The sequence below is a fragment of the Engraulis encrasicolus genome, chromosome 14, assembly GCF_034702125.1.
Source record: "Engraulis encrasicolus isolate BLACKSEA-1 chromosome 14, IST_EnEncr_1.0, whole genome shotgun sequence".
In the NCBI taxonomy this organism is placed as follows: domain Eukaryota; kingdom Metazoa; phylum Chordata; class Actinopteri; order Clupeiformes; family Engraulidae; genus Engraulis; species Engraulis encrasicolus.
The window spans coordinates 31,708,125-31,730,267 of NC_085870.1; the positions used below are offsets into that span (position 1 = coordinate 31,708,125).

The window sequence follows — 22,143 nt, forward strand, 5'->3', positions numbered from 1 at the left end:
ATGTAATTTTCTCATTTGTAAATTGGATGGTGAATGAAAAACAGTCCCTCAAAAGTTGTTGTGGCTAGGCTGACAGCTGGGGAACTTTATTGTTTTCTCCACGGAGGCGGGGTGAGGCCACAAGCACAAGTGGAGGACGCAAGGTCTCATATTGGAAAGCACGCCATGTCATGATTGCCCTGGCGGTAAAGTCAGCATAGCCTACTTACTACAATGATGCATTTTTGATACAATGAGCGCATGATTTAAACGATTTAAACCTACATAGTATACATCATTTTAGCGTGAAGTTTGGCGTTCATAATTCAATTGTTTTCATTCATTGCCAATCACACACTTGTTGCTTTTCCATTGGTTCGGTCATTTCTTTGAAGAACTGGATGCCACGACAACTTTTCAGGGCACTACGACGGAACGCTTGTCGTTAATTGACAGGCAAAGCCGCCAATCAATGGCTCGAGTATGACGTTTCTGTCCCTAAACCAATCACCGTGGCTACACAGGGAGCTGGTTTGTTGACAGGATCTGTTGAGGGTGTTGAGAAAATTATTACAAGCTACGAGCTAGCAAGGTACATTTCGGATTTGTGAAGTTACTCGAATTGAATTATGAGTTTTAATGTCGATTTCGGGCAAAGATGCAATGGAGGTCAATAGTGATTGGATTACTGTTCTTAAGGGTGGCTCTCAACTGTGTTTTATGGCTCGCGTTTGGACTGGGACCTAGCTGGGGGTTCAACTTCCCAATCAATTTCAATTTTAATTTGCACAAAATTGAGCTTCTGAGAGATGGCGATAGGACATCGCAAAGGACTGCTAATACATGGTCACAAAGAACCTATGCACAAAATGATATGGGTAAGACCTGTTCAAAGGTCGGGGAAAATTCTCCCAAAAAATCTTACCTTAGTTTCTTTGAAGATGGCAGAGATGAATATGATAGGAAGTACAGTTCCTTCCCAGACACTCTCAAAACCGAAATGAAACGTCTGGCAAAAGACATGTTCTACTTTGGATATGACAATTATATGAAATATGCATTTCCTGAAGATGAACTTAACCCGATTGACTGTCAAGGAAGGGGGCCTGATGTTCTTAACCCGTAAGTGTGTCCTACCGCAGCTGGTTAGCATATTGAAGATTAGCCTCTGAACATTGGAGGCTAATTATTTTAGCTTTAGAGATGTGCTTCTTTAGCTTTTGGACAACCGTAAGTACCGTTTTCGTCTATATCTTATGTGCTGAAAACCATAGAAGTGGTATGCTTGTCCGCTTTTATTTCTGGTTGTATAGCTTGGTAAACATGTGTTAAGAAAGGCTAGCGGCAATGCATGTGGGTAACATTAAAATGTTGAAACACCACTACAACACAGCTTTAAATGTATCAATAGCTTTGTTCTCTTGACAGAGTACGGTATGCTGTCAAACAGGTTTGCAATGTAGTCGATAAAGCAAGTCTAGCAAAACCTGCAACTATGTCTACAGCGACAGGCATATTCCACATTTTCTGTATGCAACCGAGCTGAAATATGTGAAATATTTTTCACAGAAACCGGGTACAGTAGCCTACTGACTGACTGACAATGGCCTTTCATTTCCTTAAACATGCAGTATTTGTCATTTCTTTCAAAGGTCTAACATCAATATCAACGATGTCCTGGGCAACTACTCTTTGACCCTAATTGATACACTGGATACATTGCTGGTAGGTGAATGTTTTCTTAAAAACAAAGACCTAATTATAATTTCTCTGACAGTTTACTGCTGAATGTACATAGATGGCCAGGTCTGATAGAATATTGTTACAAAACATGTAATATACGAAAGATGCAGTGACGTGCCGTCAACTTTATGGCTGGTGAGGCAGTGACTTTTCCAATATCAGATTTTCAAATATATATCAATATTTGCCAAATACCTATAAGTTCCATATGCCGCTTTCTGAACATAAGGTAGGCCTACATATTAAAACATACTGCATTTAGAGAAAATGCTATTAGATATCTCTCTCTCACACACACACACACACACACACACACACACACACACACACACACACACACACACACACACACACACACACACACAGGATTCAGTGGTCCAGACTCGGCGTTGGCGCAGGGGGCGTGGGTAAACAACGGTGGGGCAGTGCCATTTAACAAGTTTGAGTCATATAACTGGCGGCAGAGTCACGTTTAGTTCTACCTAGGCTACCTACTGCACAGGCTGCGCTACTAGGCCTGCTAGGCCTACTCCTCCTCCCTGTCTGTTAGAAAGGTGGACACCACATTCAGATCAGACGCGATATGTGTCCAGGATTATACTGTATTTTTATAGGCCGTCAAGATACAAGGCCATTCTCAGTGTTTTCTGGTCTTTGAAAGAGGGGACGCTGATAACCCCAAGCCACACGAGCATTTTGGACAAAAATGCTCTTATGGTGAATTTTGAGGTCTGCTTATCAGCGTTCCTTTCACTCCACCACTCGAAAATACAGATCCGATGCTTGCGTTGTAATAGGCTACCGCTTACACAGCAACAATTCACATTATGCATTCAACAACAGAATATCACCCCACCGGGATGATCCTTCTGGTAGCCTGTGAAATAGATAATGAAGCCAGACGTGGCCGTGATCATGGACAGCTACCACCTCCGGTAGAAAAGACTAGAGTAGACAGAAAATAGGCACGACATGGTGCGTCATTTGAGGACAATCCTCCTGAGAACCGTCAACTATCCCACTCATCCACATCATACCACTGCGGACCCAAACTCAACCTAAATAGGCTAAACAATAGACAATGACGCTGAAATATTCCACAGTCGTTCATCTCGAGGATGGACATTTCAAAGAATGTCAGACGAGCCGAACCTCAAAGCGTGTATTATACAGCGTTTGATTATTATCATTTTAAACTGCCTCGTTAGGATAGCAAGCAACGTTATCACTTGGGCATACTGGGACTGGCAAAGTGAACACACAGAAACAGCCGCAAACCAAACCAAAATCCAGGAACCCACAACCCCTAGTTCGTTCTGTTGCCAAAATCACTCGTGATGAATTATTCTTTGAGACATGTAGCCATTGCTATGTCATTCAAAACATTCTCACTAGTTGCAGGTTAAGATTACGCCTGAAATGCATATGTGAAACATAGCTACTGTAAAACCAATGCAACCGAACTATTTTTCAAACAACTCTTCCTTCATCTTGACAAAACCAAATAAAACTTAGACCCAAGTCAACGCCACGGCGGGCAAATGTAATAATCAAATTTCCTTACCTTGAAATGCTGTCTTGATTACAGGGCTTCTCGCAATAATATTCTCACGGTTTGACATATCCAACCCAGCTAGCAAACTGCTAACGTTGTTTTGCTTGTTGCCTCCCATTCCACATAGCCAGTCTTTTCGGTTGTACCACTCACTGTGAAATAATCAAATAATATTCTGTCCAATCTCCTGAATCAATTTCCTCAGCTCTGGTGTCTTTATCACGTCTTGTTTCCCTTGGAAATCCAACTTTGAGAATGATCTTAGTTTCGTTATGAAATCCACTTCGATGGTAGCAGTCAACGTGAACAAGCCAACACTAATGACTTTGAACTTGGCGCTATGACGTCACTGACAAAGCTAGACTCAACGGCAGAATGAGGGTGAGGCCAATGTGTTGCTCGCCGCACTACTCTATTTTTCAATGGGGTTATGCCAAAGCGCTCAGAGTAAAGAAATGATAATCACACGTAGAAAATAGTGAAAACAAATATCAGGAAAATGAGGGCACACCATACATATTTCTATTAAGTGTATAAAAACGTTTAATACAATATTACGAATTGCATACACAGAACGAGCAAAATGGCGCATGCGCTGAAGCTTGTTACTGAGGGATTGCGCAATCTGCGGTGAGGCCAACTCGGGAGTTGGCCCAAATTCAGTGTATTCGGAGCAGGAGGTGGGAAAATAGTGCGGTTTTGGCCACAAAAATGATTGAAAATGATTGAAACTGTTTAAATACTGCACAAATGGTAGTTATGGTAAATATGCTCGAAAACAGTAGTTATTATTGTTACTATTATTCACATTTACTGCATCTCATCATTCTCATGAAGTCTAGAAGAGACAGGTGAGGCACAGCCTCCCCTGCCGTATTGGAGTGCACGTGCCTGGAAAGATGGATATGCTCTTCTGAAGTATACTTATGGGCTGTGCATTGTTTGGAAACTGATCAATGCCTAATACTGAATCCAGCTATGTCTCTCCCCACTAGATTCTTGGAAATGTATCGGAGTTCCACAAAGCTGTCAGACTGGTGATTGACACCGTGTCCTTCGACAAAGATTCAACTGTGCAAGTGTTTGAAGCCAACATAAGGTTGAACATTATTTTTCATCAACCCTGTAGCTTTACTGCAGGGGTGGGAAACCTTTTTCATTGGCGGGGCCGCGGGGCCACTTAAAATTTTATAAAGTCCTCCAAGGGCTGTACTATGAACATATACCAGGATTTCCCCCTGCACTCTAAGTCTATATTTAAGGTCACTACGTTTACAATAAGTCCCCTGAAAATATAACTTGATTGTATTGCAAATGTCATTTCTAACATTTCTATACAAAACACGACACGTCACATTTCATGTGAAACTGCATAACATTAAAAGGATGTTGGGGCCAGATAAGACGGCCTCAAGAGCCATAAGCAACCCTCGAAACATAGGTTCCCCACCCCTGCTTTACTGTGTCAGCCTGTTGTTGTTTTCTTTTCCTTCATATCATTACTGTAGCCTTGAGTTTCGGAAGCTATTGTTTAAGCCAGGCTTTGCTTTTGACAAGATTTGTCACTTGTTATCTCATAAGGGTTGGAGAAGGCTTCAGCCAAACTGATTTTTCTTTTTAGGGTGCTGACCAAATTATGATGAAACTGAAAAGTAAGAGAAGGTCTTACCATGCATTTGACTTTTATAATAAAAAAATTTGAATAAAAAAGTCAATGCATGGTGTGACCTTCTCTTACTTGACCGTTGTCATCAAGCCTAATTCTCTGGTTCTCTAGAGTTTTTAGATCCGTACTGGGGGAAAAAAACCCAAGAGTACCTTGATCTGTTTTCATTGCCACACAGTCATCATAATTTTAATACATATCTGTAAATATCCTCTCCTCCTCCTCCTCCTCTTCCCGCACCATGTCTGTGTGTGGTCCTTGTAGGATTCTGGGGAGTCTGATTTCAGCTCATATCCTGCTGACAGACCCTCAGCACCCCTTTGGAGACGTGAGCCTGCAGGACTATGACAATGAGCTGCTGCATCTGGCCCACGACCTGGCCGTACGCCTGCTGCCGGCCTTCGAGAACACCAGTACGGGCATCCCCTATCCTAGGGTACGCACTTACTTACTTACTTACTTACTTACTTACTTTGTGTGTGTGTGTGTGTGTGTGTGTGAATGAGAGAGAGCTTTGCGTATTCAGCATGGCAAAGATGCTCCAATGTTTACACACGGTGCAACTGCTTCCAGCCTTCGAGGACTCTGGCACGGGCATCTCCTGTGTGTGTGTTTGAGAGGGAGCGAGAGAGAGAGAGAGAGCTTTGTGTATTCAGCATGGCAAAGATGCTTCAAAGTTTATGTGTGGTCGCCGGTGCAACTAGTTCAGACCTTTAGGGACACTATGCCTGTGTGTGTGTGTGCGTGCACGTGTGTGCGAGTGCGCTTGTGCGTGTGTGTGTGTTGGAGCGAGAGATTTGTGCGTTCAACATGGCAAAGATGCTGCAATGTTTACGGTACGTGTGTGTACACGGTGCGACTAGTTCTGGCCTTCAGTTGCACAGGAATCCCCTATTCCCTTAGTGTTCCCTTTGTGCATTGAGCATGGCAAATGTGCCCCAGTCAACGTTTATGTGTCTACATAATATTTCAATAGCCACTTACATGGGCATGTATACTCTGTTTCCAACCCTGATTGAGGACAGGTTGTCCTGTACAGTAACATCAGGGCTTCCTGTTGAGTTACATACTTGCGGCTCCGTACTCACGAGGCGTTTTCCACATAGAACCTGGCTGTGCCATGCCGTGCAGTGTCGTGTTGAGCTGAGTGGTGCTGTAAAACCAGCCCCGGTTGTGTTTCCATTTCAAACCGTGTCACCCGGATTATGGTTGGAGTTACGTTTTTGCCGTTGTCACGTAGCATTACTTTATACTAGCTGACTTAACGTAAGGCCGACAGATATCTCACCTGTCAAAGTAGGCTATTAATAGTTTCAGTGACATCATATTTTGACACTACAATGTTAATTTCTGCCTTTGATTTTAATACCAAAGTAATACAGTGTCAAACTAAAGAGCATTCCAAGACAGTTGATCTGGTGGTCACCATTATTTTTTGATTTAACGGTGAGGACTAGCTGATGCGGATTCTGGGTAATAAGCTGCAAAAGACCCGCTCAGCTCACTTCAGCTGGCCGACTGGTTTTCGAGTTGAGCTGTGTCGTGCCCAATCGAAAACCAAGTGGCGTCTGAGTCGTGCTGTGTCGTGCTGTATGGGGTAGAAAACGGGCAGTGGAAAAGAGCCTATGGACTGGTTAAGGAATTAAAAGCCTTGAGCAAAATCTGGTCATGGGCCCTAAATTGGGAGGGCTTGGGTGGCATCTACCTTGGGGAAGGGGGCAGGATTGGGAATGGAATGTTTCACTTAGGCATTGCACCTTGGGCCTGTTCCTTTCTGTACTCCTGTCCGCGTGTGTCTATTTCCATGTAGCGAAGAGGAAAATAGTATCCCCACCGGGACTCAGACCTGGGCCTTCTGTGGTACCAAACTGGGGCTCAGACCACTACACTAAAGAGGCAGGCTCTTTGGCGTGACAGTTAGAACGCACCAACAACCTTTGTGATTGCCACTCCATCACAGTCCAGTATCTTCATCCATGCCTTAAGTGCCTTGAGAAAGGCACCCAACCCCACAAAGCTCCAGGGACTGTAACCAAAATAACTTGCGTCTGAAAAAAAAAGTATTAGCTATGTGTAATCTATTGCGTGTCTGTGTTTGCATGTCAATATATGAAGAAGGGTACATACTGTACAGTACTATATAACACATACTGCAAGCTACCTTGGGGAATGGGGTAGGAAGGGGAGGTTTCAGTCAGTCCTAGGCCCTTGGTACCTGTTGTGGCCTGGGCCTAGGTCTAGTAGGCCTGTTTTCATTAGTGTGCCTGTGTCTGTGTGAGTGTGTATGTGTGTACTTAAAAAGAAACCCTTTTAACCCTTCTTTGTATCTGCACTTGTTGTTCTGTACATTCCCTGTGCACTAGTGCTAGTGGTGTTGGCTATGATTATAGTAGAGAAAGAGTAGAGTAGAGAAACTTTATTGATCCCCAGGGGGAAATGACCTCTTTTGAAAGTCGTTTTGGTGTAAGTGTCTGCCAAATGTAATGTGTGTGTGTGTGTGTGTGTGTGTGTGTGTGTGTGTGTGTGTGTGTGTGTGTGTGTGTGTGTGTGTGTGTGTGTGTGTGTGTGTGTGTGTGTGTGTGTGTGTGTGTCTACAGGTAAATCTGAAGAAGGGCGTGCCGCCTAACAGCATCAATGAGACGTGCACTGCGGGGGCGGGCTCCCTGCTGGTGGAGTTCGGCATCCTCAGCCGCCTCATCGGGGACTCGACCTTCGAGTGGGTGGCCAGGAGGGCCGTCAGAGCGCTCTGGAGCCTCCGCAGCAACGAAACTGGCCTGCTGGGTATGGATGTTTGTTAATTTGGCTAGTTAGTTGGACAGTTGTTTTTTTTTTTGCTTTTCTGGTTGTTTTTTTGTTTGTTTGTTCTTCCTTTGTTTTACCAGGCTAGTCAGATTGAGATAGTAGTACCTTTTGCAAGGAAGCCCTGGCCAAGAAATGGTCGGTAGGTTGGTGGAGAGGGCAGTGGTCGAGTTGTAAAATCAAACCAGGGTGGATGGTCAGAGATGGATTCTGATTATTGGGAGTTCGGTGGTTTCTCCCCCGAGAAACTTTTGTTAAAAGTGCATTTTAAAATGATTTTACCACAATATGTGAAGAAGGGATGCACGATGTATCGGCCAGATGTATCGGTATCGGCCGATATCGGCCGGTATTCAACACATCGGACATCGGTCTGATGGGTAAAACTGGGCCGATGTTAACGCCGATGTTTTTTTTATATATATGTTACGGTTCTAAAAGAATGGACTTTCACTGTTTGTCTTCTATTTTGTCTCTATTTTTTATCTAATTATCACAGAGAGTTAAAAAGTGTTTTTGGAAACAAGACGACATTCAAAAATTCTGTTTGTTTGCATCATTGTCATCTCTTTTTTTTAAAAAAAGAAAGAAAAACATCGGTATCGGTTAATATCGGTCATCGGCCAAAACCGCAATATCATAATCGGATATCGGTATCGGCCAAAATTTTTGACATCGTGCATCCCTAATATGTGAAGAAGGGATGCCTGTTTTAGAGGGGGATGATTTTTGACCAATGTCATTGAGGGGGATGATTTTAGACCATTTTCATTGTAGGGGGGATGACATCCCCCTACAACTCGAGCCCTTGGTGAGGGTCTGGTGGTGTAGAAATCTATGCATTCCTTAGCAGTAGCTAGCTATACAAGAATATGTATTTTGGGTAAATCTCAGGAGGGGATGAGTTGCTAAGATGCACTGGAATGTGTGTTACTAAGGAGTCAGTGCAGTAACTGAGACTTGTTTTTTGAAAATCCACTCCATGACTGGATCACTGGAGCCTTTGGACGGAACAGTGAAACCGGCTTTCTGGGTTTTGCAGAAATGTACACATTCCATCGCTGATATTACAGGAATGTACACATACCTTAGCAGTGGAAACTAAAACTACTATTAAACTAATACTAAAAAGTAGATTCTGAGTAAAGTCTAGCATCAGTACAATCGAGGTCAGTAGCTCTTGTCCCAAATGAGGTCAGACCACATCCACCCATTGTTGAAGAGAGTCATTGGGCAGGCAGCAGTGCTGCCTGTGACTGTGAGCTGTTGCAGGAGTTCTGTCTAACAAGTTCAGATATTCAAACATCAAGATCATAAAGGGTCTCAATATCTTGCTAGCATATCAACTTGTCCTAATTTCCAATTAAGTATGGGGTGACATGTGAAAGCTCTTTTTTAAAATTTAAGTTCTTCAGCCAAGACCATACTTACTGTAATTCATTATTATGCACATTTTGCAACTATTCGCAAAATAGTTTTAAAGAGCAATGCATGTCCTTGCTGTAACTAATTGCTACGCATTTCTTATATGGAAGTCGTTTATGTCGTCCATAACTTGAGTACGGCTTTCTTTGTCGTGCTTTGTCATGGTGTCAACTTCTACCTAATAATCTCATTCTCCATCCACTTTAGTCTCGTTTCCTTCGCACCACTTCTCCTTTGTTCCTGTGTTCCTCTTTGTAGCCACTTCTGTGTTGTCTCTCTAATATGCACTTCACCTACTCACCTCAGTTTCATTTTTGTTATTACTTTTCTATGGCCATTTTTAAAGGCGCTCCATCTATACACATAAACGTGACTTGACTTTTATATACCGTAATTGCTCAACTTATAGTACGCCCCCAAATATTAGCCTGCCTCTTTTAGTAGTCTAATCTAAAAAGAAAATCAATATTCAAAGGACTCCTTCAAATTGTAGTCTGAACTTGTTTGTAGCCTGGTCCAGAGTAGTGTGTATATAAAAGAATGTTCTAGACGTTCCCGTGGAGTCCCACTGAAAAATGGGGGCAAAATGTGTATGGTAAAACATGGCTGAACGCACCAGATTCAATTGACTGTGTACCTGTGGTACCTTGTTTCAGGACAAAAGCAGAGCAGCAAACTTTGTACAATTAGCCCACATTATCTAGCCATAAAACACGAACATATGGCAGAGATGGGTTGAGGCTAGCACAAAACCATGTGACCAGAGATCAAAGCATTTTGCAACTCTGTCTTCTCCACGGCTCTGGCCTGGTCCAAAATATTTCTTGTTAATTGTAGCCCAGGCTATAATTTTGGGCACATTTGGGGGTTGCCCCCTCGCACGGGTGAGGCATAAATGCAATTTCATTGTGTACAGTGTGAAGTGTTCACTTGTGTGCTGTGGAGTGCTGTGTCACAATGACAATGGGAGTTGGAGTTTCCCAATTAGGCTTTAAAATTTGACCAATCACAGTATCTGCTTCCCGTCTTCCATCTCAGGCAATGTGGTGAACATCCAGACGGGCCAGTGGGTTGGCAAGCAGAGCGGCCTGGGTGCGGGCATGGACTCCTTCTACGAGTACCTGCTCAAGTCCTACATCCTCTTCGGGGAGAAGGAGGATTACCGGATGTTCAGCGCTGCCTACGAGAGCATCCAGAGCCATCTCCGGAGGGGGTGAGTTGCTAATGCGCATACTGGAAGGTGTCACCCAAGGGAGAGGCGCAGATGTCTCCAATGCCTTCATTTCCTCTGCCGGTAAACACTAACTCACTGTAGAGTGTGGTTGCTGTGATTTTATTTTGGAAAACCGTCTCCTATAACACCACACCATCCAGCAGATTGTGTGAGGTTGACTGACGCCTAGTTCCCACCCCTTCCCACGCCTTTCGACCCTCGTGGCCCGGCCTGTGTCTCGCAGCAGACAGCGGGCAGACCAAGCGAGATAGCAAACGGCGAACGGTCGTTTGCACACATTACTCACCCAATATCACTACACAGTGTGTACATGGCTTAAATGCGATTGTGCTTTGGTCCTAGATGACATTTAACCCCCGTTATATCATTATATCATTATAGTAGTACAGAAGTAGTCTAATATAAGCTTGTAGCTGCCTGGTTCTGGTAAAATGCTAAAGTTAGCTTACCCGGGTAGCTCAAAACAATGAGTGATCAAATGACAATTTGGGGTAACCTATTTGTGTTACATAAGTTCGTGGTGCCTTTTTACATCAATCCGTGATAGTCACTACATTTATAAGCATTTAATCACAAAAATCGCCGCCATGTTTTTCTAAAATTTTTGTAACTCCCGCCCTTGCTACCCATACGCCCATCTGATTGGTTATTGGACCATCAAATTTGCATGATATAGAGAGCTCGCCTACATCAAATCGCGTCCCGCGGCGATATTCGCTTCACCTCCGCGCTGTCAAGCGTGATATCGCCCCCATTCAAAGTCAATGAGAGCGGAGCGGAATTTCTCTGTGTGGGTACGGGCCGTGAGTATGTAATGTACATGGAAGAAATGTAGGACTGAGGCCTTGGCTACACGTATGCAGATATTTTTAGCCGTTAACATATTAACACAGCACGTGGATTAAAAAAGCCACAATAAACACCATTGTGATTCAAGATTGAAGGTTTCTTTTATTGCATCTCGTTAGGATTATAGGATTAAAAGAGGGTAAAATTCTTTTGTGCTTTATTCTCCTCAAAAGATAAATACAGCTCCAGGCCACTTTCTTAGAATAGCGTGAAAACGTTGATTTATTTCCATAATTCCATCAATAATGTTAAACTGTCATGGATTATAGATTCATGGCCCAGTTTTTTAACTATTCCAATCATTCAATTCGTTATTTTTACATATTTTGGTCTTCCAGCTCAAAAAACCTATGAATTGGGGAATTCGCATCATTAGAATATTGTAATAAAATCACATTTTTCTTCATCAAAATTCGGGTCACATTAAATCAGTGGAAATTTGGTACTTTCTACATACCATGCAATGTTCAATGCTTGGTTAGGACTCTCTCTGTCTTGATAACGGCCATGATGCGTTTAACATTGAAGTCAATGGCAGAAACAGTGCATGGGAGTTATGGAAGCCCAGATATCCTTAATGCTTTGCTGTCAGCTGTTCTTGTTTGTTGACCTGGTGTCCCACACTTCACTCTTCAATATACCCTGTAGATTTCTAAAGTTTAGTTCTAAAGTTTAATTCTAAATCACTAGAAATGAAACCCCATTGAAAATGAATGGGGTTTTATTTCTGTTGAGTTAGAATTAAGCTGGTGAGTTAACACCAAAATGTGGCATGGAAATCTACATGGTAAATTGAAGAGTGAAGTCTGGGACACCAGGTCAACAAAGAAGAACAGCTGACAGCAAAGCGTCAAGGATATCTGGGCTTCCATAACTCCCTTGCACTGTTTCTGCCATTGACTTCAATGTTAAATGCATCATGGCCGTTATGAAGACAGAGAGAGTCCTAACCAAGTATTGAACATTGCATGGTATGTAGAAAGTACCAAATTTCAACTAATTTAATGTGACCCGAATTTTGATGAAGAAAAATGTGATTTTATTACAATATTCTAATGATGCGAATTCCCCAATTCATGGTTTAAGGCCAACGTGTATAAAAATAAAAAATTGAATGATTTGAATAGTTAAAAAACTGGGCCATGAATCTACAATCCATGACAGTTTAACATTATTGATGGAATTATGGAAATAAATCAACTTTTTCGTGCTATTCTAATATAAAAAGGCCTGGAGCTGTACATGAAGTGTGTGTGAGTAAAGGAAGAGAGAAAAAAAAAAATAAGTGCCTTGGTTGTCTTCAGCATGCAATCTTATCATTTGGTGGAAGAAACTGCTTTGGAATCTGTTGGTGCTGGCTTTCAAACTTCTGTACCTTTTGCCAGACGGTAATGACTCAAATAGTTTGTGGTTGGGGTGATCTTGGGAGGATCTTTCAAGATTTTCCTGTCCTTCTTAATACATCTTGCCTCATATAATTCCAATATGGAGGGTAGGTCATAACCACAAATGCTCTGTGCTGTACGCACCACTGTATGAAGTGCCTTTCTGTTGTGAAGAGAGATGAGCTTCCATGCCATGCATTTGTTGTGACAGGTGTGTTTTAGAAATCTCTGCTTCCATTTTCCAATTTCCACTTAAAAATACATGTTTTTGGGAACTAAAACTCTGTTTACGTGTGAACAAAAGTCCCTAATATGTGTTTACAAAGAATTCCATATGTGTAAAGGCACAAACATATGCCTTCACAAAAATGTAAACAGAGTCTGAATTGTAAAGATTAGCTGTCCCACTGTATCTGTCTTTTAAATCTCCACGATCGACTTAATCCAGTCAGTCAGCCTGATATGGTCTCATTTTTGGGTTGCTACATCTTTAATCACCAACTGGTTTGCTGTTTTCTAGTATAGCAAGTCAGTAAGTGGACTCAAGTATCTGTCTGTTTGTGTGTGTGCTTCTCTGCAGGAGGGAAGCGTGTAACGAGGGGGAGGGTGACCCGCCTCTCTACGTCAATGTGAACATGTTCAGCGGCCAGATCATGAACACCTGGATAGACTCTCTGCAAGCTTTCTTCCCGGGCCTACAGGTAGGTACTGCCTGACACAGTGGCCATGTTCAAGACGCATCTAATGTTTGAAACATGTGTACTTTCAACAGAAATTAAATGCACTGAACACCCTGTTATGTTCACACGTTACGAGCCAATGCCAGCAGAGAGGGTGATTCTTTGTACTTTTCTGTCAGGGAAAATATCGCCACCACTTGGATAGTCGGTCAAGAACGCCTGCAATATGGTAACAAACGTACCGAAAAATCTGCTGAAGATTTTGCTACATCGTGTCATCAATTCCTTCAGTCAGAACATTGTGATGGAATGTAGCAAAACATTGCAGTTGTTGAGCATGTCCAGAGACGTAGCCCAGCCCTCAACCTCTTTTCTCTTGGCCAGCTGTTTTTTAACCATGTTTCACAAACTGAAATTATACCAAAACACTAGTGTAGTATTCCAGCTGAGGTTTCTTGTAGCTAATAAATAAGAGCATGGAGAGCTCTACTGTCCCCTTCTCTTGTCTGTTAGCACAGTTTTGAAGGCTTGCGTTCATCCAGTAACACATGATCTTGGAGACCCAATCATTTTGAAACAGTTACATTGAGCACCTGCATTTCCTTGGTGATGTTGAAAGTGTTGATTAATGGTATACAAATAAGAAGGCAGATAACCTAATGAGGATTATCCCTTGTCTTTTTCCACTGTCTTGGGTGCAACTTCTCCCCCTCCTTTTGATGGTGTGTGATCTTGGATAGTAGATGACCCAAACCTTTAACCTTTTTTGCCCCTATTACAAGGTTCTTGTTGCTAGAATGGTAATGACCAAGTCTTAACATGTTAACTTACTTAACACTTTCAGTAAAGTCATCATAGCAATATTTTTATGATGTTGATGCCAGGCCCATCTGTACTAAGAGGCTTCAGCAGTGTGATTTTCTGGGGGCACCGTGGCCCAATGGAATAAGGGGCAATATCATAAATCCAGGGAACTGAGTTCGATTGTGACTCATGGTCATTTCCTGATCCTTCCCCGTTTCTCTCTGCCACTACTTTCCTGTGTCTCTCACACGGTCTTAGTATCCAATAAAGACATTAGAAGATAAACTTAAAAACATACCCCCCAAACTATGTAAACGATGCCATTTGTGCTGTCTGCAGGTGCTGAACGGGGATGTGGAAAATGCCATCTGCCTGCATGCCTTCTACTATGCCATCTGGAAGCGCTTCGGAGCGCTGCCCGAGCGCTACAACTGGCAGCTGCAGGCGCCCGACGTGCTCTTCTACCCACTGCGACCCGAGCTGGTGGAGTCCACCTACCTGCTCTATCAGGTGAGGGATGAGCCCGGCTATTCTATTCCACTCAGTATTCCAGTAGAGCAATGATGGCAACCCTTCCTATCGGTTATTGTAAAGCAGCATTGGACTTCCTCTCAGTCAAATATGTTCATTTGGCATGTTTGCCATCATGCATGCATGCAAAGATAACTTCATGGTTTGACCCACATTATTTATGTTTAAGGAAGAAAAGTAAATCTAGGCAAATCACTATGAGGTTATGGCTAAAGGTTTAATCATTAGCAGTCAGTCATTTTTGTGCTCCTTTTGCAGGCGACAAAGAATCCCTTTTACCTGCATGTAGGAATGGATATCCTCCAAAGCCTTGAAAAGAATGCCAAAGTCAAGTAAGTGCCACTTAGTTACTGAGAAGTCTTTTTTCCAAGTGGTAATTGTTTTTAGAATAATAGAGGATTTTCACAAGTTTACCTTTGGCATTTTAATGACGTATTTTTAAGCAATCAAGTTAATGTAGGTGACCAGGTAATAAAGTGTGTGAAGTTTATATAGAACATATCTGTTGGCATGCCATTCAATGTGCCTGTACCACCTCTGCCCAGGTGTGGCTATGCCACTCTGCACCATGTGGTAGACAAATCCAAAGAGGACCGCATGGAGAGCTTCTTCCTCAGTGAGACCTGCAAATACCTTTACTTGGTCAGTACTGTCTGTTTTATGGCCTTCCCAGCTTCTTATGCATACAAAAATACCAATAGAATTGTGTATGTATTCACATTGCCAGAAGTGACTAGACCAGGAGGGATGTCCGTCTGAGATCATCAAAATGACAAAAGGTTGTCTGTTAATTTTTAACACTTTTAAAACTACATTATTTTTAGCACCCGCTTTACAATTATTAAAAATGTGTATACACTACTTTTTTGGGGGGTCACCACATTTCACCCCCATGATGCTTTTTTTTTGGACAATTTAGCTTCCCCTTCAGTTTCAATTCTGGTTTATTTGTGTAATTGTTCTCTGAAATGAAGGCATACAACAAATAAGCAATTTGAAATTAGAAAAAGGAACTGAAAAGTGACTACATGTATAGACAATACATTACAATATCAGGCATGTTTCTGAATACTACCTTCTGCCAAGACGGAAGAAAAACAACCACAAAGAAAAAAAGACAAAAAGACAAAGAAATTCAACAAGCGGGCTGAATGATTCTAAATATGGTAACTGAGATAAAGTGGTTTAGGCGTCGCCAAATGCAACAAAGTGGTATCATTTCTAGTTTGCTAAATGGGTGTGACGTCCCCATTGAATTCCATTCATTCTGACCTCCCTTCAGTCTCCTAAAGGGGTATGGCAACCGTTATGAAGGCTGCTTAGAACCACACTGTGGGTGGATACCAATATGCTGACTTCTGTCCTTCCTTGCTCACTTGCCTGCTTGTGACCTCATGATGACGCCACCGGCGACAGAAAATGAATTCAATATCTTGCAAAAGCACAATTCTAATGTTATTTCCTCATTTGCAATTGGGATGGTGAATGAAGAATAGTCCCCCAAAAATTGTTGTGGCTAGGCTGACAGCAGGGAATCTTTATTCCTTTCTCCAAAATGCGAGGCCACAAGCACAAGTGAAGGTCAGAAGTCTGCGTATTGGAATGTACCCTTTGTATGATGGTGACATGTTTCCTCTGCTCGCCACCGCTCCCTCTAGCTGTTTGATGAGGACAACCCGCTGCACCACTCGGAGAGCCGCTATATCTTCACCACGGAGGGCCACGTGGTGCCCATCGAGCCGCGCTTCCGCGAGCGCCCCTGGAGCCACCCGCAGTCCTGCGGAGCTGACGAGCCCTGTGACGAGCCCAGCGACGAGACCAGCAGCCCACTGACCTCCAACACCAGCAATGTAAGACCATGGCAATACAATACAATACAATGCAACATGTAGTGTATTTTATATACGCAATATCACAACTATGAAGTTGACTTAAAACGCTTTCAAAATACACATACACATACAGTGCACCTCAGCTCTGCAGGCTGCCATATGGTGCCAATTGTCTGTGGTTCATGTAAAAAAGTGCACACACACACACACACACACACACACACACACACACACACACACACACACACACAGACACAGACACAGAGTAATAATAGTCCTAAAAAAGATTACTCTGGAGGTGATCGTAACAGCCTACCGGTAATTTCATAACCTCAACACCTAGCCTACTAGCAGATAGATGCACCCTCATCAACCAACCTTTATTCCCGCACATACACACAAATAACTTGGACATGCACGTGGAGAGTATTGTTTTTAAATACCAAACGTAAGGGTTTCAAGTGCCTCTATGAAAAAGTGAATAATGCCATGGGTTTAGTGGTTATACGTAGTAGTGTAGCATTGTATTCACACTGTTGATGCTTTTCATGAAATAGAATTTTGTTTGGTCTTTGTTAAATGTTTAAGCTGGTAGCACTTCCTGTAAAGTTTGTCGAAAGTGTGCTGTACTGGCATGCAGACATCTCCTCTTTAAAAGTCATTAACAACACTGACATTTATGCGGGCATACTAGATCCAGAGCCTTGTTTGCCCAGTGAAGTGAAGCGTTTGCGTGTTTGTGTGTCAACAGTGTGACCGCATCCCAGAGGAGCGCCGCTTCGGCCTGCCCCTCAAGAGTGTCTACATGAGGCAGATCGACCACATGGTGGGCCTCTTCTAGTTTCACGCCCAACCCAGCCCAGCCCTGTCCTGTCCTCCACCCCCCAACACCCAACCCAGCCCAGTCCTGGACTCCCAGCAACCTAACCATATCTGCCCACGTCTGTGCCAGCCACATGCCTTCATAACAATTCTCCACACCCACACGCCACCCTCAGCTCTGAACGCTCATCACGGTCATGCCATAGACATACTGTACTGCTTCCAGCCATATCCATTTCCTGATGTCGACCTACCCTCATCTTCTAATGCCCCACTCTATTCTCCTCAAACCCCACCCTATCTCCAAACGTCCCACTGTCACCTCAAAATGCCCCGCCCTCATCTTTAAATGCCCCTCCCCCATCTCTTAATGCCGCTCCCTCAATTCTGCTCCAGCTGCCTTCAGAATCCCTTGGAGGACTCTCTTCTAACTTCGACTTAAGACACCTTTTTTTGTTCATTTTGTTTTAATCTGTTGACTGCCTTTTACTAAAGTCTTCTTTGCGAGAAGCTAATATATTTTCTATCATACAACACATCACAGGACACATTGTTTTTTTTGTTGTTGCCTTATTCTTGTTTTTGAAGCAGTGTTTTTTTGTTGTTGTTGATCTCTACACTATATCAGGGGAGACGTGCACTTCAAAGACAATGCCCCCTCCACTACCACCATATCACATGCCTTCTGGAGGAGGACGACTCTCCACATGATATCAGGATGCCATGCCATGCTATGGCCTCTTCTCAGGAGAGACTCTGCTTGGTGCAGGAACTGGTGTGGATGGAATTTATTTTTTCTCTGAGATTTTTGACAACGCTAGGAACAAGGCGTGCAATTGCTTTGTGCAATGCAGCTCTAAGCAAACATTGCTGCCGCAAACTACTCAGTGCCACATGATAAAAACACAGGACATTTTTTTTTCCTTCCAAGGGTCACTTTATTATTATTTTTTAGCAACACTGAGGATAACGTTGCCCTATAACTGTAACTGGCAGTTCGGGGGAAAAACATGGGCAGGGGTGACTTGACTTGTACATGAACAGGATCTCTTATTTGCCAAATGGGAAGAAGTCTGACTTGGTACAGTATATCAATTACCTGATGTCAATTTCAGCCTTAACATAATTCCAACTGCTGTGCTGACCAAGAGACTGTATGGTGTGGCAAGCAGTATGTAGCCAAAACCTCAACATCATCTTGCATTTAATGACACTCTTTTTTATAGCCATTTGGAAGATGCGTAACCTCATCGTGGGATGTATATTTGGGTAGAGGTGAAAACGAATCTGCTGACACTAGTGGTTGTTAGTATTCCTTTCGCTCAGGAAGCACAAGGGAAGTAAGTCATTATTATTATTATTATTATGACTAACATGTAACAGACGTCAAGTTACAGTAGAGGCAAAAATGCCCATACTTCACAGCCATTTGCCTGGGCAGTCATCCATAGCTCTGTTTTTTTTTTTTTTTTTTTTTTGAAATAGTCAGAGCATTATACCAACTGTCTTGTCATACCAGACCTCAGTTGTCAATCAGAATGCATTGTTTAATGCGTGCGTGCGTGCGTGCGTGCACATGACTTTCTGTCTGTCTTGGGATGCTGTCTTTGATTCTGATCCTTGTGTGCATTTTTTGGGCTTCATTTCATGACTAGTAATGACAGTTTCACTGTTCAGCAAATCTGAGTTTTGTTCCCCAAATGGACAGAAAGGACACGAACAGACAGCTATCCCCAGTGGATGCCATTCACTCAGTCTGTGTTGTGATGAAGTGTTGTCTTGTGTGAAAATGTCTGTATATTATTACTTACCATAAGACACAGCACAGTGCCTTCATGCCTTTGCAGAATAGTTCCTGTAATGGCGACCTGCACTTGTTGACAATGGCTGCATATTTAATATCATTCTTCAGTCTCAAGCATGTTATGAATGTGAGAATGTGAGAGAGTGAGAGAAGGAGAGTGAGTGAGAGAGAGAGATTAACGGTGCCTTTTTCTTATGTCTTCTGCACAGTGTAGTGTAGGCTGCCGGTAGGCAACTGTACAGTAGAATCTGGGCCCCTGAACAAATCTCGGCGACTTACAAAGACAGTTGAATAGCACACTAGGCCTCCCCTCCACCCCTCAAATGCTAGCTTGATGATAATCCCAATTCTCAGTTAACAATATGTTTGTGTGATGCACTGTATTAATAAATGGAGGATATTTCCAGTACCATTCCCTTCCCCGAAGATATGACAGTTGGTGAATCAGTGGTCCATGAGTTTGAGGATTTTTTAAATGTGTGAGTGTCTTAAATGTGGTAGGTGCAAACAGAAAATGTGAGAACAAGTGTAGTTTCTCTGTGTGCGTAGACTATTGGAATAATTGAACAATTGAATCTTTGAATAAAAGTGACGTTTTGATTGTAAGCCCAGTGCATGGCAACGTTTTAAAGAATTGTGTAAATTGAAGGGTTGATAAAAGTGTTTTTAACCAAATTTGTCTTTTTATACATTGGATGATGATATGGTGTCTGCTGGTTCTGTGTAGGTTTCCTCCTATTTAGAAAGTAAAATACACATTCGAGGATTGACATTTTGCTCATCTCTCGTGTGAAATGCATATATGTAGAGAGCCCAAGTCACACCTTTTAGATTGGATCAAAGATGGAAAAACAAACAACAAATGAGAGTCGATCAAGAGACAAAGGGCAGGTTCTATTTTGACTCCTATTCATTTATTTTTTTCTCAATCTGGGCTGCAATTGAGGAATGTGATTCAGGCTCCCTGAAGTCCACTACTCATAGAGGACCACACAGTGAGGCTTCCTCTCTAGATGTTGTAGTAGGAAGTTAAAGACCAGAGGCCACCCACACCCCCATCCCAGCACCTACCAGGGCCTAAGTCAAGGTTGCGGGCACAGACAGGGTGCATCTATGCTAATCATTTTTAAAACGCTGATATGGCGACTTTTCTAAATTATCTAATATAAGGGCCTGAGTTCTTATTTTCTTAACTAAATGAAGAGTGGAGGCTATCGTTTAGCATGCTTACCGATTGCTGTAGGTTTATCACTTAACCATGTTCTTGGACTAGCCCACTGGTAGTACCCACAATGGGACTTTAGTACTGACCTCTGTAAAATACATAGATGGTCGCTGTTGGCTCATTTATGCCTCTTTTCCACTGCCGGTTTTCTGGTAGGCCTACAGCTCGAATAAAGATGACCCAGCCGCCACTTTGCTTTTCGAATAGCCATGACAGTTTAATCGTAAAGTAAAAGGTGGCGGGCGAGTCGTGTTGTGTCGAGCTGTAGGCCTACCAGAAAAGCAGCAGTGGAAAAGAGGCATGAGTGATGTGCCCAGGCGTCATAGGCCTGACTGTAACTTATTAGGTTCTCCATTAGGTGAGGAGTTTCTGCTGGTGTGTTTTGGCTCTCTGGCAGTGCCTGTGTGAATAATGGAGGTTGCCGACAAGCTGTGTTGTGAACAAATGCTGCCTTTATTTTGGCTGTTGGTAAACTGCACAGTGAGAAATGCCATGTTAATTCAACACTTAATTGATTTAACTTCTTCTAGAGGATATTCGGTCCTAGACTTAAGTGTTAAATTAACACCACTATTTTTTTATTGTGCGCTTTTGCACATTGGAGAGCAAAAACTCAGGGACTGACACATGTCAGGATGTGTTTTGATTTTTTAAATCACTTGAGCATGCCTTTGGATAATGATTTGCTCAACTGTGTTTTTTGTTTTTTCCTTTTGTAATGTCTCTGTATAAAGACACTATTTTGATTGTAGGCTAAATGAGATGCAAACTAATGTTTGGGTGTTGTTTATTTTTCCTTCTGTGCTAATTGGGTGCGTTTCTCGACAACATCGTTGCTAGTAAGTTAGCAACTTATTTGGCAATGCAATCTTCCATTGGCAAGCTAGTAAGATGCTAACTGGTTAGCAACGTTGCTTTCGAGAAACGGGGTCCAGTGTCATTGTGAATGATGTGCATGCTTTTGGGGGATCAGATGTACGTGCAAGGGCATATTTACAAAATGTCCGAAGGTTTTGCAATAAAGTAATCAGATTTGGTATATATGTTTTGTTCTTGAATGCTAGTGTGTGTGTGTGTGGGGAGGGGTGGGTGGGTGAGGTGTGGGGTCAGGTTTGGCAAGGTGTGTGTGTGTGTGTGTACCACACACGCACGCACAATGTCTCTGATGGATTTTGTTTATTATTTAAAGTAAAAAATACACCTCGAACATTCCGAGTGCCTACATAAGCTTTATTTAGACAACTTTAAGGTACAGAAAAATTCTCTGCATCAAGGGATACTGTTGATTGGCTTCTGCGTCTTGGGAAGTGAGAGAAAATACAAGTTGTACCTCCTACATGTATGCACTTCAGTTCTCATGTTCCTCAGTTGTCAGACGGTCATTACCACAACTCTAGATTGACTGCCATATTTTACACAAAAAAAACAAAACTGTACACAAATAGTTGCATTACAAAGGAGCAGCTTGGGCCTCTAGGCCTACATATGGTTCAGGATTTTGGTCAACAGCTTAACGTTTTGTCTGTTACACTACTGTTGTTATGCGTACCAAGGATGCGTTATTCTTTTAACATGGTGACATATTACTCATACATAATAGTTACTTACTGCTTAGGTAGACATAACTGTTTCTTCAACTGGTTATTAGTGGAAGTGCATGTGCAGGTGTTAAAGGTCAACAAAGTGTTAACGGATCATTCAAGCGCAGTCAAACGTTAATTCAATCGCCAGACAAACATTAAACACCAATCACATACACTCCTGAAAAGTAAACTCTACAGATACACCAGTTACCATTTCACAGTCTGTA

The 22,143-nt window shown here is 42.5% G+C and overlaps 1 protein-coding gene across 1 annotated transcript; it reads left to right on the forward strand.

Moving 5' to 3' along the window:
* Positions 1-473: 473 nt before the first annotated feature.
* Positions 474-21,372, forward strand: edem1 (ER degradation enhancer, mannosidase alpha-like 1). Its single transcript, XM_063215429.1, has 12 exons — positions 474-1,101; positions 1,632-1,704; positions 4,273-4,376; positions 5,208-5,379; positions 7,541-7,724; positions 10,206-10,380; positions 13,216-13,336; positions 14,459-14,629; positions 14,909-14,982; positions 15,196-15,292; positions 16,309-16,500; positions 17,234-21,372. Exons 1-12 carry the CDS (start codon positions 638-640, stop codon positions 17,321-17,323), a joined length of 1,917 nt encoding a protein of 638 aa, XP_063071499.1. The 5' UTR covers positions 474-637; the 3' UTR covers positions 17,324-21,372.
* Positions 21,373-22,143: the final 771 nt, after the last annotated feature.

Coding starts and splice junctions, on each gene's coding strand:
- edem1 (XM_063215429.1), top strand. CDS start 638: ATGCAATGGAGGTCAATAGTGATTGGATTACTGTTCTTAAGGGTGGCT. Junction 1,102..1,631: donor GGGCCTGATGTTCTTAACCC/GTAAGTGTGTCC, acceptor TTTCTTTCAAAG/GTCTAACATCAATATCAACG. Junction 4,377..5,207: donor GTGTTTGAAGCCAACATAAG/GTTGAACATTAT, acceptor TGGTCCTTGTAG/GATTCTGGGGAGTCTGATTT.